Source organism: Cynara cardunculus, assembly GCF_001531365.2.
Source record: "Cynara cardunculus var. scolymus isolate 2C chromosome LG 12, CcrdV1, whole genome shotgun sequence".
Classification (NCBI taxonomy): domain Eukaryota; kingdom Viridiplantae; phylum Streptophyta; class Magnoliopsida; order Asterales; family Asteraceae; genus Cynara; species Cynara cardunculus.
The window spans coordinates 13573146-13588309 of NC_037539.1; the positions used below are offsets into that span (position 1 = coordinate 13573146).

Genomic DNA, 15164 nt, shown 5'->3' on the forward strand with positions numbered 1-15164 from the left:
AGCAAGCCACAAACCAAGCTGCAAACATCCACAATGCTTAATTACAAACATATTCAATAAGTTCATGCCCAGTTTACGGCCCTCATATCGTGATTATACTGTACACCTAATCAACAAATGCAGACCAAACCAAACGAACCCAATATATATCACACAGAGAGGTAAGGTTAAGGTTTGGGGAGGGTAGGATGTATGTAGACCTTCCAAAGGGGTAGAAGCAGTTGTTCCCTGACTTGCAAAACAACAAATCAACAAATGTGGCTTACGGAAATGACTTGACGCTAGAAAGTTGTCTGTTCCCCACTCGCTTTTGGCTTATTTCGGCCAAGAAAATATGTACATTGAAATAATTTGGATGTGTAAAAGGGTTGAACACAATCTCAAAATTACCCTTTGTTGCTTGAGCATCAAAGAAATGAAAGTAAATGTCCCACTTGGAACGAGGTGCTCGGTCCCTTGATACTTTGTAAGCTTCAGCAAGACACCATGTCTTTTGTCGCTTGAACCGAAAGCATTGTGTATGTAATGACGGTTGGTAGACACCTATCAAAGATGCAGGATATGCCATCCACCACAACAACATACCTGCTACCACACAAACAAGAAAGTAAAACAAATAGTAACTTTAGTTTCTAATTGATAATTAATAAAAATCCAAGCAAGCAAACTCACAACTTTTAGTTTTCTCAATATTTTTTGTAGTAATTTAGTTACTTAACAACATAGCTTGGTAATCATGACATCAAAATTACTAGGAACCAACAGGCTGCATATGTCTAGTAGAGTAAAGCATTATTAAAACATACCAAAAATAAAGAATTTGTTACCTTCGATGTGTTTGACACTCATCCAGGGGAGAAACGGCTGATTTACCAGGTCAAGTGAAACCTACATGAAGATATCAGCAACCTCTCCCTCGGTATTCCACATTCCCTTCAGAGTGCTGTGGTAGATTCGCAAAAACCACCATAACTTTTCTGTGCAAAAATTTCAGAAGACTCACAGTCTTAGTTAGAGAATTAGCATATATTCCCGTTACTTATAGTTTTCAGAGAATCTGCCATTTAAACCCCCCCTCTCCCCAATTCCAACAAGTGGATCTAGTGTTTCAACTTGCTTCCAGCCTGTGCATTAAAGACTTGTACCTTGTGAACCAAAAGATAGAGAATATCCCCTGGAGGTCCCAGGTTCAAATCCAAGGAGGAATAGAAATCCCCATGTGGCCACGGAGGTTCAAATGCGGTGACTCCGGGCTACCTGCGAAGGGATTAGTCGGCTCGCATAGCGGGTTGGATATCCAGGTTAATCAAAAAAAGAAGATAGAGAATATCATCATTTATTAACAGTTCACAAGACTGCATTACAAGTACTGAGCCAAGTACAACTATCTGATACATGTACAGTCTAGATTAATACAGGAACATCAAATCTTGCAATTATTCAACTTCCACTGATAATCAATATTTAAGGAGAGAGGAAAGCTAAGTACATCTTAGAAACGGTTTGCCATATACTTTTATCAAATTCTCTTTCATATATAAACTAGAAATTACATATAGTATATTCATTTGATGTAAGCAACTGTACAGCCATAATTAGTTGGACTTTCCTGTTCAAACTTGACAACACGCGGATGCTTTCTTAATATTTGTTGTGCGGACTCCTTCACAACGCCAGTACCCATCCCATGAATGATAAAGAGAACCGAGTTAGACCCATTTGTACTAATAGCCAAGTTAAGGTGGTGAGACGCTTCCTCCACTCTCATACCACGTAAATCAACAGTGTTCTTTGATGTCTGTAGCACTAGTCCATAAGAAACCTCTTTACTATTGCTGGCCTCTGATAAATTCTTAAGGCTTCTGATCCTCCGACCCTAAAAAAGCACACAAATAGTTCAATGGGCGAAAAAGTAAGCTGACTAAGCAACCAGTTCAGTGGGTGTCCATCACAAGGAAACAAGGGTAAATGTTTCACACATCTTTCAGGCATAAATAAATGAAAAGGCTATTTAGTGGCCTATAAATCCATGGGGCTACTGAGCTATACATGGCATAGCTGTTTGCAAATGACTGCATTAAAATTGCTTTGACGTAACACCGTTCGATTGAAGTTATTTCAGCCAGGTCTACTAGGTTGATCCCTCATTCAACAAACAGAAATCAATGGAAGTAAGAAACGACTAAACTGAAAAACCACAAAATAGAGAAACCACATTCTAAACCCAGACCAAACTGACCTAAACCACATTTGTTTTGTAGCCGTGGGTGTCCAGGTCAGCTTGGGCGCACCTCGACTAATCCCAGGGGCCTTGGAGAACAGCCAGGAAAATCTCCAGTGATCTTGCAGGACTTGAACCAATGACCTCCGAGGAGAATCCCCAAAGGCCCAAGCTTTATTGCCAGTTGAGCTAACCCCACAAAGTTAACTAAACCACATTTGCTGGTTGGTCCCATGGTCTAAGTCAATTTGCCAAACTGCAAGCGATTGCCAGTCAAGATTTGATCCCAAATTGCTCACCTTGTCACTACTTGCAAATTAGATCATTGGTTTTTTCCCTAAGCTATTAAACTATGGTGTATTTATTAAAGAGGTGTATTCCACGGAACACTATTTCACAGTCACATGTTTGAATTACCAACTACACAAAAACACAAAAACAGGAATGCGTATATATTACTACATTCCTTTTCAAACTTTAAATCTGCATCAAAAGTTCTGCAGTGTATAAGTTGGTTCAAACCGACAAAACCATTCTAACATACAGAAAATGAACCGCAACATATGTTCAGGTTTTCGGTTCCTACATTTAGAAAATTCAGTTTGATTTGGTTTCATCTGAAACCGGTTAGAACCAAAACCGTACCGCTTCTTTTTTTACTACATCATTTACATGATATATTCAAAATCACGTGCATATGTGTTCCTACCCTCGTGCTCTAGAGAACATATACATTTACTAGGTTTTAAAAACTGAAAACAAAAAGACTTGTAAAATGCCCTTTTAAATTTTGGTTCGGTCTTGCATTGTAGCGACATCTTCGTGGCTTCTTGGTTTTTACATATTCTAGTTTATGTTTTGGTCCTGGTCAGAAAGTTGATATCATCCACAAAAAGTTGAAGCATGGTCAATGAATGCGAAATCAAAATGTTACCTTTAATAAAGTCTATACTATAGCAAACACATCCACTTGGGGATAATCAGAAAAGAAACATACCTGCTTTTTGAAGTTTAATTGTGAATTTTCCGCCGGAGTCATATCACTACTCGGAACAGCTCTTATACTACTTAAATTCACCCGGACCCTAATTTTTCCATATTGGACAAGAGCAGTGCCATCAGTTCCAGGTGCCTCAACTATAGTTGCCAGTTTATTTCCTAATCCGCTCACAAGCACTTGCTCCCCCAGCTTTAATGTAAGAGAAGAATTTTTTGCTTCTGTGACAGAAGATTCTTCGGCATAACTGTGAGCTTCAATAACTGATGCAATGGCAGATTCAGATTCCTTAAGAAGTGCATTAAGCTGATCAATACCAGCAGTTTTAACTTGAGCTTCAAAATCATCCACTATCGTCTGTAACCGAGACTTCACGGTGATTACTTCTCTTTGGATATTCTGAGTTTCCTTAGCCTTAAGAGCTTCCTCACGCCTGGCAAGATCATCTGCCTCATCCCGGATCTTCGCAAGGATAAACGTAAACAGTAGACAGATATGTTAAAGATGGGTAACTGCAGCAAAAGTATCACAAATTATAGTATCTCTAACAAGAAGCAAGCACACTTTGATTGCCTTATAAACCCATTAAAAGCTGTACTTCACATAATCAAAGATAGTGGATGTCTTCGAAACAAGAAACGTCGAGAAGCTCTGAGAAAATCTTGGACATAAATAAAAGGAAGTGAATCAAGAGGTATTTGGCCTCAGCTTCAACTCTTGGAGAGCATCAGGTAATCATGTAAAAAACGGATATGGTGCAAGAATGCAGCATCTGTTTGTGCAATCTGACCACAACCTCATCTAACCACAACCAGGAAGAAGATAAACAAAGTAAAATATTAACATGTCCTTAGCAAATATGATTACAGAAAATCTGGATCTGAGAATGGAATTCGCTTCATGTTTCAGAATTCATAGAAATCAAACCAGCCACTTGGCATTGGGTCAAGCAAAAGTAAGATCGAGGACTGGATATATCATGATCAATAGATGGGTACCAAGGGTAAATAGGATATAGTAACAACTATAATATCAAATCATGAAGTCATACCTCATGATAAAGATTCATGGTGTTTGAATATATATGTGCGGCTCTTTTTGCCTGAACTTCTAATCTGTTTTTTTCTTCCATTAGCGACTGAAAGAGCAAACCTCTCCGCTTCTCTGCCTTATCTGGCATTAATCTCTTCACCCATGTTTGTGCACGTCCAACTATTTTTTCATCAAAACCTATCGATTTAGCAATACTTAATGCATTTGATTCCCCTGTGCTTCCCCAAAGTATCCTGTAGGTAGGTTGTAAAGTCTCCAAAGAGAACTCCATTGCTGCATTCTCATATTGAGGATCCTTCTCTTTCAAGAGAGATAAATCTGCATAATGTGTGGTTGTCACGGCTAAGTTGACTCTATCCTTCACATACTCCAATATACTGGTCGAAAGCGCCACACCTTCTGATGGATCAGTCCCACTGCCAATCTCATCAATAAGAATGAGTGACTGTTTAGTGGTCACTTCCAACATCTTACAAATCCGTGTGAGATGACCGCTAAAAGTTGAGAGGCTTTGTTCCAGAGACTGCAATAAGAGGATGAGGATATCAGAATGTTAGATTGACTTAATGAAACTGAACAGAGAACTAAAACAAATGAATTAGTTGCACTGGATTAAGCTACTCCCTCCCCAGAGGTACAACTTCACATGTGATACATTTGGGGGTTCATGGTTGCATGTGTAGAATAAGTAGGAAATAGTGCAGATTATTACCTGGTGGTCTCCAATATCTGCCAGAATAAAATCAAACCATGGAAGGGTTGCGTGATTTCTAGCAGGTAAATACATGCCAGCCTTCAGCATAATAGATGCCAATCCTAATGTTTTCATGGAAGCAGTTTTTCCCCCAGTGTTAGGTCCAGAGATCACAACTACCCTTGTTTCATGTTCAACTTTGATGTCAATAGGAACAGGAAAAGGCAAAGAATCAGAAGACATGTGGCCTATCGTTCCATTTAACTCGCACCAAATAACTGAGTTACTAGTTTTGGATGTTGGACCTGACAAACTTTTCAGAGAGGCCTCAAGAAGCAACGGATGTTGTATACCTTCAATATCAATTGAAAAAGAACCAGAGCCACTCAAACCAACATTCTTAAAACCACTGGAGCTTAGAACTGGGCATACCCCATTCATCCACCGAGCATGAGCAGCTCTTGCAATTGCAAAATCAGCTTCCAGAACTCTACCTAACAAATACTTAATTTCTGACTCCGATTGTGCAATTTCAGATGAGAGCAAGCCCAAAATGGCTTGCTCCTCAGCCCTTTCAGCATTTAAAAGCCTGACTTCCATGTTGTTCAAGTCCACTGCCTCTTTGGGTTCCATGAAGTATGTTGCTCCCGAGCTGCTAACATTCAAAACAACACCACTTGGCAGCAACGATTTATGAGAAGCCCTTATAGCAACACACATCCTTGACCGACGTTTAGTTACAATTGGTCTGTCAATACCCCCAGCCAGGAAAATCTTAGTTGATACCTCTTTCAATAGACAGTCCAGACTCTCCATGTTTTCCTTTCTTTCTGACCTAATAATCTCCAAATCTTCACTGGCCCTATCAAGTATAGTTGAGAGCTTACAGTCTATACAGAACTCTATTTTTTTCTTCAGGTCCGTTAAAAAATGGCAATTCTGAAAAATTTCAAGCAGAGGATAGTACCTGTATTTATGCAATAAAGATGATACCCAATGAAACTACTTCAAACTGAAATGGTATGTCATGCAGCACTTCAGTGTTCAGTTATGTGACAACTGAAATGGAATGTCAGAATTATGATTACATTTGTTCTCTGAACATAATAGTGCATTTAAAACAGTTTGCTCATTCTTACAAGCCATCCTTGTCAATATTTGCTTCCCCCAAATTGTTTCAACTGCCAAGCAAAAATAAAGACCTACTTATGTACCAAATAAGAGCTTACACAATGACCAACTAAGGTATGCATCAAAGCCGTAGATGCGTCTATTTATTCTATCTTGGTCGAAGTTAGCATACATAGCCTAACGTCCTAAACCGTAGAAGGAACCAAATCACTGATGAATAGCATCATTCAGTGGGAGCGTATCAACGAGAGGCTGGAAGTTAACATTGGAGGACAAAGGGTACCCCACAAAAGGTAGTTTCAAGTATCTAGACTCTATGCTGTTATAGCGGTGAAAATAAAAAAAATGTGGTCAGGACCGATATTTGAAATAGTTGTTATAGTGGTCGTATACTGGTCCAAACATAGCGGTTCATATTATATTTCTTAGAATTATATATATATATATATATGTGTGTGTGTGTATGTATATACATAAACATATCATATGCATTAATTAAGAATATAATTTCAACATTAAAACATCAACTTACACAAATTTCACAAAACAAAATAGGAAAAGTGTTCATAAACGAGCTAATCGCAAGCAATAGGTTCAACATCCAAGTCAACATCATTTATTAGTTCATTTCTTCGTTTAGGCTAGCTTCCCAATCTTCCCCTTCATCTCCAACGTGATCATCATCATTATCCCCAAGTCAAAACCTCAAAATAGAAGCCCAAAAAAATATAAAAAACAACATAGTTCTAAGGAGGCCCAAACTAAAATATCGAAATATCGGTCCTCAATTTCACCTAAAATATCGGTCAATTGCGCCGCTAATATCGGAAACACAATTTTCACCGCAATTTGACCAACATAATTTTACCTTAGTCCGCAATCCACTATTGCATCGCAATAGCACCCAATTAACAGCATAGTCTAGGCTCAATAATTCTAAAGGAGGGTGAGGTCGAGGATGCAATAACTCAACACATAAAGATGGGGTGGTTAAAGTGGAGAGCTGCCATGGGGGGTGCTGCATGACAAGAAGGTCCTGCTAAAACTGAAGGTCAGATTTTACAAGGTAGCCAACACACCAGCTATGTTGCATGGGTCAGAGTATTGAGCGATAAGGACGGCACGTGAGAGGAAGATGGAAGTTGCAGAGATGAGGATGCTTAGATGGACTTGTGTAGAACCATGTTTCGCTATCACTTAAAGATAAGTTGGGAGTTGACCCTATCACAAACCAACTGAAGGAGGGAAGATTGTATTGGTTTGGCATGTTCGTATGGGACATATTGCGGGTCTACTGAGGAGGATAGAGTGTGTGATAGTCGACGGATAGAAGAGGGGTAGGCCGCTAAGGACATGGCCACATGGGTTCATCAACTGAGCTTAGACATGGAGACTTTAGGCATTTTCGAGGATATGACCTTTGATAGGAATTTGTGGAGGTGCGGAATTAGGGTAGCAGACTAGCGGTGGGGATCTGTAGATAGCATGGTCGGGAAGAAGGGAATTGGTTAGGGAATCATTTGTTTGGGTAAGAGAGCCCTAAGTTAGACCAAGGGTATGCAGTTTGTTTACCTTGCGGTTATATTTTTCTTGCACCTGCTTATATTTTTATCTCTTTCACACACTTCTCGCAAGACAAGGGTCTTCACAGTAACAACCGCTCTAGTCTTGAGGTAGAGGTCAGATCTGAGTACATCTTACCCCTCACAGACCCCACTTCCGAGTGGGACACTGGGCTACGTTGGTTTGGTTTGGTTTCTTTACATGTATCAAAGTTGGAGGTTGCTCTCAAATTTACTACCTCACTCATAAAACTCTCACTTTGATCTGGGTAAGCAACAATCTAAATAGTTTTAACCTTTTTTTCCTTTTTAGTAATCTGCGTATATCTTACCCCTCACAGACCCCACCTCCAAGTGGGACATTGGGCTATGTTGGTTTGGTTCGGTTTCTTTACATATATCAAAGTTGGAGGTTGCTCTCAAATTTCCTACCTCACTCATAAAACTCTAGCTTTGATTTGGATAAGCAACAACTAAATAGTCTTAACCTTTTTTTTTCCTTTTTAGTGAATCTTTTAATGTTAAACAAAAAAAATATTGCCATTTCATACCCCATCCTAGTTACCCAGCCAACAATAAAATAAAATTTCTTTGTAGACCCCTTAAGATTACGTGTAGTTCAAATATTTGTTCTCTAAGCAAGTATCATGGTCCGAGCTTGTCAAATCAGAGTATGCGATGAAGATGCAATGCAAATGTCGGCTACGTGTCTAGAGGTTCACCACGAAACATTCTACAAATAAGGAGTCACGACAATGCTCTAAGATAATCTACTCTTCTATGTTGCACTTAAGACTTGTGTTCTATATCACCCATCAGTCTTGTAGTGTTATGGATCAATGTAGTCGAACCTAGATGGTTCGCCTATATATTTCTTTGGAGGGATGGAGTGCACCATAGAAGGAGGAGATCTCCTCCTTGTAATCATCAAATGTTATAATAAGCATTGGGTGAAAGAATAAACTACCAAGAAAACTATTGAAGTCTTTGAGAACAAGTAGAAATCTGGTGTTACTTCGTCCTGGATTGCTTAGCGGAATAAGGGATAAATCATCATCATTAAGGCTGTACAGAGTTATGAAAAATAATTCTGGGACAAAAGGCTAGTTAATCAACGAAATTAAGGATAGTTTAGATGACATCTCCAGCCAGAGAGCTTCTAACTGGAAGCAAATGCACTATCAGGACTTAATGGATGATGCTAATCTGAATCTAGCTAGAATGCAATTAATAAGCTAAGTACTTCAAAGAAGTAACAAAAATTGATTGCAAAAAGATATTGTCGTTCTAAGCACCGACGACAAGTTATAAGTTGCAACGTCACAAGCTCACAATCGTCTTGCGTCGAAATGACAGTCTGCGTAATAAAAAAATAAAATCAACTTGTAAAGTCTACCTTTCTGATTGCAGAGAACTCTTCGTCAACTGTTCAAACAATTCCCTAGCGGATCGCAAAGTCCGTTTTACCGCACAAATCTCTCTTATTGAAAGCAACTGACCAGCAACTGACGACTCAACAATCTCCGAAACGTCTTCAATTCCAGAGAAATCCGGCGGCAGATAAAGCGCAAATGCCGCGGACGTCTGATCCAGGAGCCTCCGGGTCTCCTCAGGGCTCCGTCCTATAGGAAGCAGACCATCTCGAGCAGCCGAAAAGCCCATGGTGGTGGAAGTGAAGGCGGAGACCTGGTTGCATACAGACGGCCATTCAAGAATCTTCAACGTCTCGTCCTGGAGTGACTCCGCGAGTTTGAGTCGGTGAGTCGTCGTCTCCGCCGAGCATTTTACTGAACGAGATTTGAGATTCGGAAATGTGGATTTTACGGGAGTGGTGATGAAGAACAAATTGCAAAGCTCCATGGATGAATGGAGCCTAAATTTCGGTTCTTTGTAAGCAGCAGTTAGACCAAATCTTATCCACGTTGACGGAGAACCGGAGAAGGGTGCGCGTCGGTTTATCGAAAATTTGAGTGAACAACTTCTTCAACGGTTTGTTTTGGTTATGACCAATTTTTTAAGGAATTGGTATAAGATATTGATGTAGATACTTAATTATCTATATCTATATTATATTAAATATTTTATAAAAACATTTAAAAATTATTTTTTATTGTATAAAATACTGTTTAGTTTTAACTACTCATATTATGGATGTGGGAGCATTAACTTCGTTCCTATGGGCTTTAGATGAGCGGAAAAAATTGTTGGAATTCTATGAAATAGTTATATTGATTTATATTACTTAAAATTTAAGATTATAAATAAATCTATATTATATTATAAAATATTTGACAAAAACTCTTAAAAATTATTTTTTATGCACAAAGTACTGTTGGTTAATACATATTACTTAAAATTCAAGATTACGAGTAAGTTGTACGTAAGTACAACTTATTAAAGCTCTATCTTTCAATTCGTGTAACTAACTGCAGATAAAAATAATTAAATACAGGATAAACATTTCATTTTAAATATAAAAAATCTTAAATATAATTAGGATAATCATTGAGTTTTAATAGAAAACTTAATGATTATCTTTATAAAAAATTGTATTATTAAACCTAAATTAAATTACTTCGTTATGTTAAATTAAATCATAATAAAAAATATGAATAAAAAAATTACAAAAAATTAAAACTTTTAAATAGTTAATTTGATACTAATATTGATATTTTCTTTTTCAAATTTTTATGATATTTTCAAATTTATATTTTATTCAAAAATAAAAACATTATTGTTTTCCCAAAACCACATAAAACTGTATTATATCGACATAGATAAAAATAAAATGAAACATTGAAATCGAGATGTGTCTCGATGCATTGCACATGTACACTTCTAGTATATTATAAAACATTTGATAAAAACTCTTAAAAATCATTTTTTTATGCACAAAATACTGTTTATCAGTTCATATTACTTAAAATTCAAGATTACAAGTAAATTGTGCGTAAATACAACTTATTAAAGCTCCATGTTTGAATTCATGTAACAAACCGTGGATAAATATAATCAAATATAGGATAAACATCTCATTTTTAAAATATGAAAAATCTAAAATATAATTAGAATAATTATCGAAATCTAACAAAATGATTAATTATTATCTTTATAAAAAATATATTATTAAACCAAATATATATTACTTCGTTATTGAACCTAAATGAAGTTATAATAAAAAAAAAAATGAATTAAGAAATTACATAAAAATGAGTATTTTAAATAGTTAATATGATACTAATATCAATATATTTTTGTTAAAATTTTATGATATATTCAAATTTATATTTTATTCAAAAATAAAAACATTGTCGTATTTCAAAATCACATAATACCATATTATAACATCGACTGAGATAAAAAATAAAACGAAATATTAAAATCGAGATGTATCTCGCTGCATTGCGCGAGTACCCTTCTAGTTATATTATAAATATTTGACAAAAACGCTTATAATTAAGCCATTTTTTCTTCATAAAAAATTGTTTATTGATGCATATTACTTACAATTCAAGATTATAAGTAAATTATGCGTAAGTACAACTTATTAAAGCTTCATTTTTGAATATGTGTAATTAACTATAGATAAACATAATCAAATACGGGATATAAATCTCATTTTGAATATAAAATATCTAAAATATAACTAGGATAATTATTAGTTATAGCAAAATATTTAATTATTATCTTTATAAAATTATATTATTAAACGATGTTTACAATGAGCTCTCTCTCTCTCTCAATCACTAGAAGACAAAACCTATTTATAGGTCAAACAAAGTAAGCTCTAGTCAAAGTCAACAAATACAAACAAAGTCAAAGCACGCTAAAATACAATTATAAACATTTCAAGACGAATATTATTTAACTCTAAAATTCAATCCCAACATTTTCTCCCTTTGTATTCAGGCTTGAAAGAATTTGCTCTCTTTGAATCTTTTTTAAACTTTGATGTTTTAAGCTCTTTATGACTTCTTGAAATCTTCAAAATAATCTTCTAACGTTCTCTGCTTTATGATCTTCAGATAATCTTCTGTTGAGAAAATCTTCCACCATTCTCCCCCTCGAATGTAGTATAAAAACGATCTTCTCTTTTTTTACAATGAAAAACAATAACAGTAACAATCTTCTGAAATAATCTTCAGGATATGATCTTCAAAGAATTTTTTCAGATAAACATTCACTAACATTCTCCCCATTAAAGAATTTCTTCAGATAAAAATTCACAAACATTCTCCCCAAAATTAACATGTTCCTCATTGAGAAATCTCTATTAGTAAACTCTTGTAAAGATAATTTTCACATTCAATTTCTCTCAAACACTGTAGCACAAGAATAATCTTTAGTCATTGCATTCACACTCCTTTGAGTCTTTTACCGGTTCCCAAACTTTATATCATACTCCCCTTTGATCTATATATCATACTCCCTTTATATCATTCAGAATTGATTATTTCATTCATTATATCATACTCCCTCTTATGATGAAATGAGAATCATTAGCATCATATATCAGAATGAATAAAATTTTCAACGAATATCTTCAATTCATAAAATTGTGAGCAGATCTTTTCAAATCCACTTGTATAATCTTTGCAGATTAAGAAGATGGGAAAGTAACCAATTTCAACTTATGGATTGTTTTCAATCTTATTAAAGATTGGCCTGTGAATATAACAAATATATTCAGTACAACGAATGTACTTCATATATGAGACTTTTTGAGGTTCATCTCACCAGGACTTCCATTCAATCATCGATAGCTWAAAAATAGCATATCTAAGAATGTTACGGCAAACTAATACATAAATTACAAAATTTGTGTAGTGTAGAAAAAATAAAGTAACTAATGCTTCTATTTAGACTCAAAAAGATAAACCGTGTGAACTACACAAATTTATCTGGCTCAATTCGTGATCAAAAAGACTTGAAGGGGGGACATATATCCTTCTTTTTCAATATCAACTTTCTCTGAATGAGAAACTGATAGATTCTGAGCTGCGTGCCCCAAGTGTTATTGAAACACTTATCTATTAAGAGATAAATGAGTAGCTAGTGGGATTGTGACAAGAATTAGCTTGAGCTTTGCCTTTTTCAATATTAGTCTCCAAAGAATAGAGAACTAATAGATTTCGTGGTATGCCCGAAATTTAGAGGTTTAGAACAAGATTCTGTTGATCTTTTAATCCTGAAACAACTCTCATCAATTCTTTTGGCTCACAACAACTACCCCTCTCATTTTCATTTTAAGCTCTGCACATAAACGCATTTTGAGTTTAAGCTCACTCAGATATGGTTGTCCTCATGGATAGGTTTGTCGGTTCTGACATTCCATTGAGGTTTTCCTGTGAAGCACTCAATCCCTCCTAAAATGAAAGTATGCTCATATGATCACAAACAGTTGATCAAAATATTATTGCTATGAAGCACCATTGATCAGATAAAAATTGATCAAGATATGTAGGTTTTAAGCATAATCAATCAAGGAGTGATGCACAAAAATAAGATTATTCAGAATATGTGAGAGAAATGAATGAAGATCGGTAAGTACAAGTTTACAGATTCTGATATTCAAAGAATAATGAAATATGTATCAATCAAAGTAAAAACAAATCAGAAAACATCTTTGATTACAAACGAGTGTATTATCACTGAAAATGATATTCATATAAGAGACGTGATAATAATGATGTGAAGAATAGTTGAAACAGGTATTAGAATTATGTACGATGAGAAATTATGCAAGTAAAATCTCAGAAGATACATGCTCATAAAATGTACTCGTTTCTATAAAAACAGTTTCAAATTGCCAAAAACATTTATTAAATTTTTTTTTCCAAAGACTCCCCCTAGAAAATATATTTCAGTAATATTTCATTTCAGCTCAAAATAAAATAAAAAATTTGGAAACATTTTGGCTCGGGTTCTGAACTGAGTTGTTTAGAAGCCACAATCATTTCAGCACGGGTTCTAAACTGTTGTGTTTAGAAACTATATTTGGACAATATACAAACTCCCCCTGCATTAATGCATAATAGGCATGATTTTTTGATCAGCACAATAATGACACACCTACAAAATCAAATCAAATAGATTTTGGTACCCAAACGAACTTGGGTCCTGTTTTGTTAGTAACAAGTTGAGGAATATTGTAACTGACAAACCATTTATTTCTATTAGATGTTTTCTTTTTATCACTCTTAACAGGTTGATCATATATACAATAAGATCCATACCAGTTGTTATCTTACCTGTTATAATTATTCCTGCTCTTCTGATAGCTGTTGTCTCCATATCATCTATTGTACCTTTTCCTATTGAAAAATTCAGTGGTTTTGCATGTGGAGCACATAATTCTTCTCTTGCTAAGATTTATCAGATCATTAGTATATCTCACAATACAAGGAAGAACAAAATTAGTAACAACAGAGTTATGAGATGAAACAGAATCAACTTTATTAACCCAATCATTTTTAGCTTTTGAAGAATAATTGGGTGATCCAATGACATAYCCTTGATAATACTGATTTGAAGAACGAGAATAGTTCTTAGAAACAGTTGATTTAGGACTGCTTGAATAACTGTTAGATTTAACACTCGAATAATCATAAAAGCTGGTTTTACGGTGTGATGAAGAACCAGTTGAGCTTTGAGCACTTAAAAAGTCTTTTACTTTCTTAAGTAACTGGTCTCTTTCATCAGCAACTAAATCCTATTTATTTTTAAGTTCAGTTCTCATGTTCAATTCAGTTTCAAGTTCTGTCTTTAGATCAGACAATTTCTTTGAAGTATCCAGAAGTTTACCTTCTAACTCCTTTTTCAATTTCTCAAATATTTTCCTTTCTTTTTCAAACTCATGTCTCTCTTAATCTGAGCTGCTCTTTTCATTCTCAGAAGCAATGTCAAGCCATTTCTTCTTTTCTGCAAGCTTTTTGGCAATTGTTGCTTGTTTCTTAACAGTGTTTTTCTTTTCAAGAGCAAATACTATTTTCTCTTCATCCAAAGCTTTCTGCTTTTGAGCAATTGTTAGCTCTCATTTCATTTAATGTAAAAGTATGGAAAAAGTAATACTGCAAGTGTTAACAGAAAAGGTTCCACCACAGAAGACCACAGAGGACCAACAACAGAAGATGTTCAATCGTACAAGTCTAGAGTGACAGAACCTCTGTTGTCTATCACAGAGGTTCTGAAAACTGGTCCTCTGTAATCAAAGCGTACAAGTCAAAGATGACAGAATCTCTGTTGTCTATCACAGAGATTCTGGAAGATGATCCTCTGAAATCAAGTGCTCTGAAGTCACATCCAGCAGAGCCTCTGGGATGGCTCACAGAGGGTCTACAGTTTTATCTTCTGTGAAAAACTTCTTTAATGTTTTACTTAGGTTTGTTAGCTGCTCGTGCTTATCACGTGACTATGTTTGTAATCTGCTTTATTTGAACGCCTTAGATGAATTTGTACGTCTAGGTCATGTCAGAAAAGCCGTTAGGAACGAGTATAAATAGCAGC

The 15164-nt window shown here is 35.6% G+C and overlaps 1 protein-coding gene across 5 annotated transcripts; it reads right to left on the reverse strand.

Annotated features, from left to right (window-relative positions):
- Positions 1-1321: 1321 nt before the first annotated feature.
- LOC112523384 (endonuclease MutS2) lies at positions 1322-9591 on the reverse strand. Of its 5 annotated transcripts, XM_025132971.1 has the most exons (6): positions 9055-9591; positions 4984-5932; positions 4668-4794; positions 4270-4589; positions 3219-3680; positions 1322-1876 (listed from the first exon to the last, which is right to left on the reverse strand). In XM_025132971.1, exons 1-6 carry the CDS (start codon positions 9516-9518, stop codon positions 1565-1567), a joined length of 2634 nt encoding a protein of 877 aa, XP_024988739.1. In that variant the 5' UTR covers positions 9519-9591; the 3' UTR covers positions 1322-1564. The 5 variants fall into 5 exon arrangements, 4 of the variants coding, with proteins under 4 accessions (XP_024988739.1, XP_024988740.1, XP_024988738.1 ...); XR_003070260.1 differs by having other exon boundaries at positions 3219-3730; positions 4270-4794; XM_025132972.1 differs by having other exon boundaries at positions 4270-4794; positions 4984-5827.
- Positions 9592-15164: the final 5573 nt, after the last annotated feature.

What these genes read in the sequence shown, in the direction of transcription:
- LOC112523384 (XM_025132970.1), bottom strand. Translation starts at nt 9,518, where the DNA reads ATGGAGCTTTGCAATTTGTTCTTCATCACCACTCCCGTAAAATCCACA. An exon ending in AGTTCTCTGCAATCAGAAAG is followed by an intron (nt 5,933 to 9,054) that starts GTAGACTTTACA and finishes GCATAAATACAG; the next exon opens with GTACTATCCTCTGCTTGAAA. An exon ending in CCATGAATCTTTATCATGAG is followed by an intron (nt 3,681 to 4,269) that starts GTATGACTTCAT and finishes ATCCTTGCGAAG; the next exon opens with ATCCGGGATGAGGCAGATGA.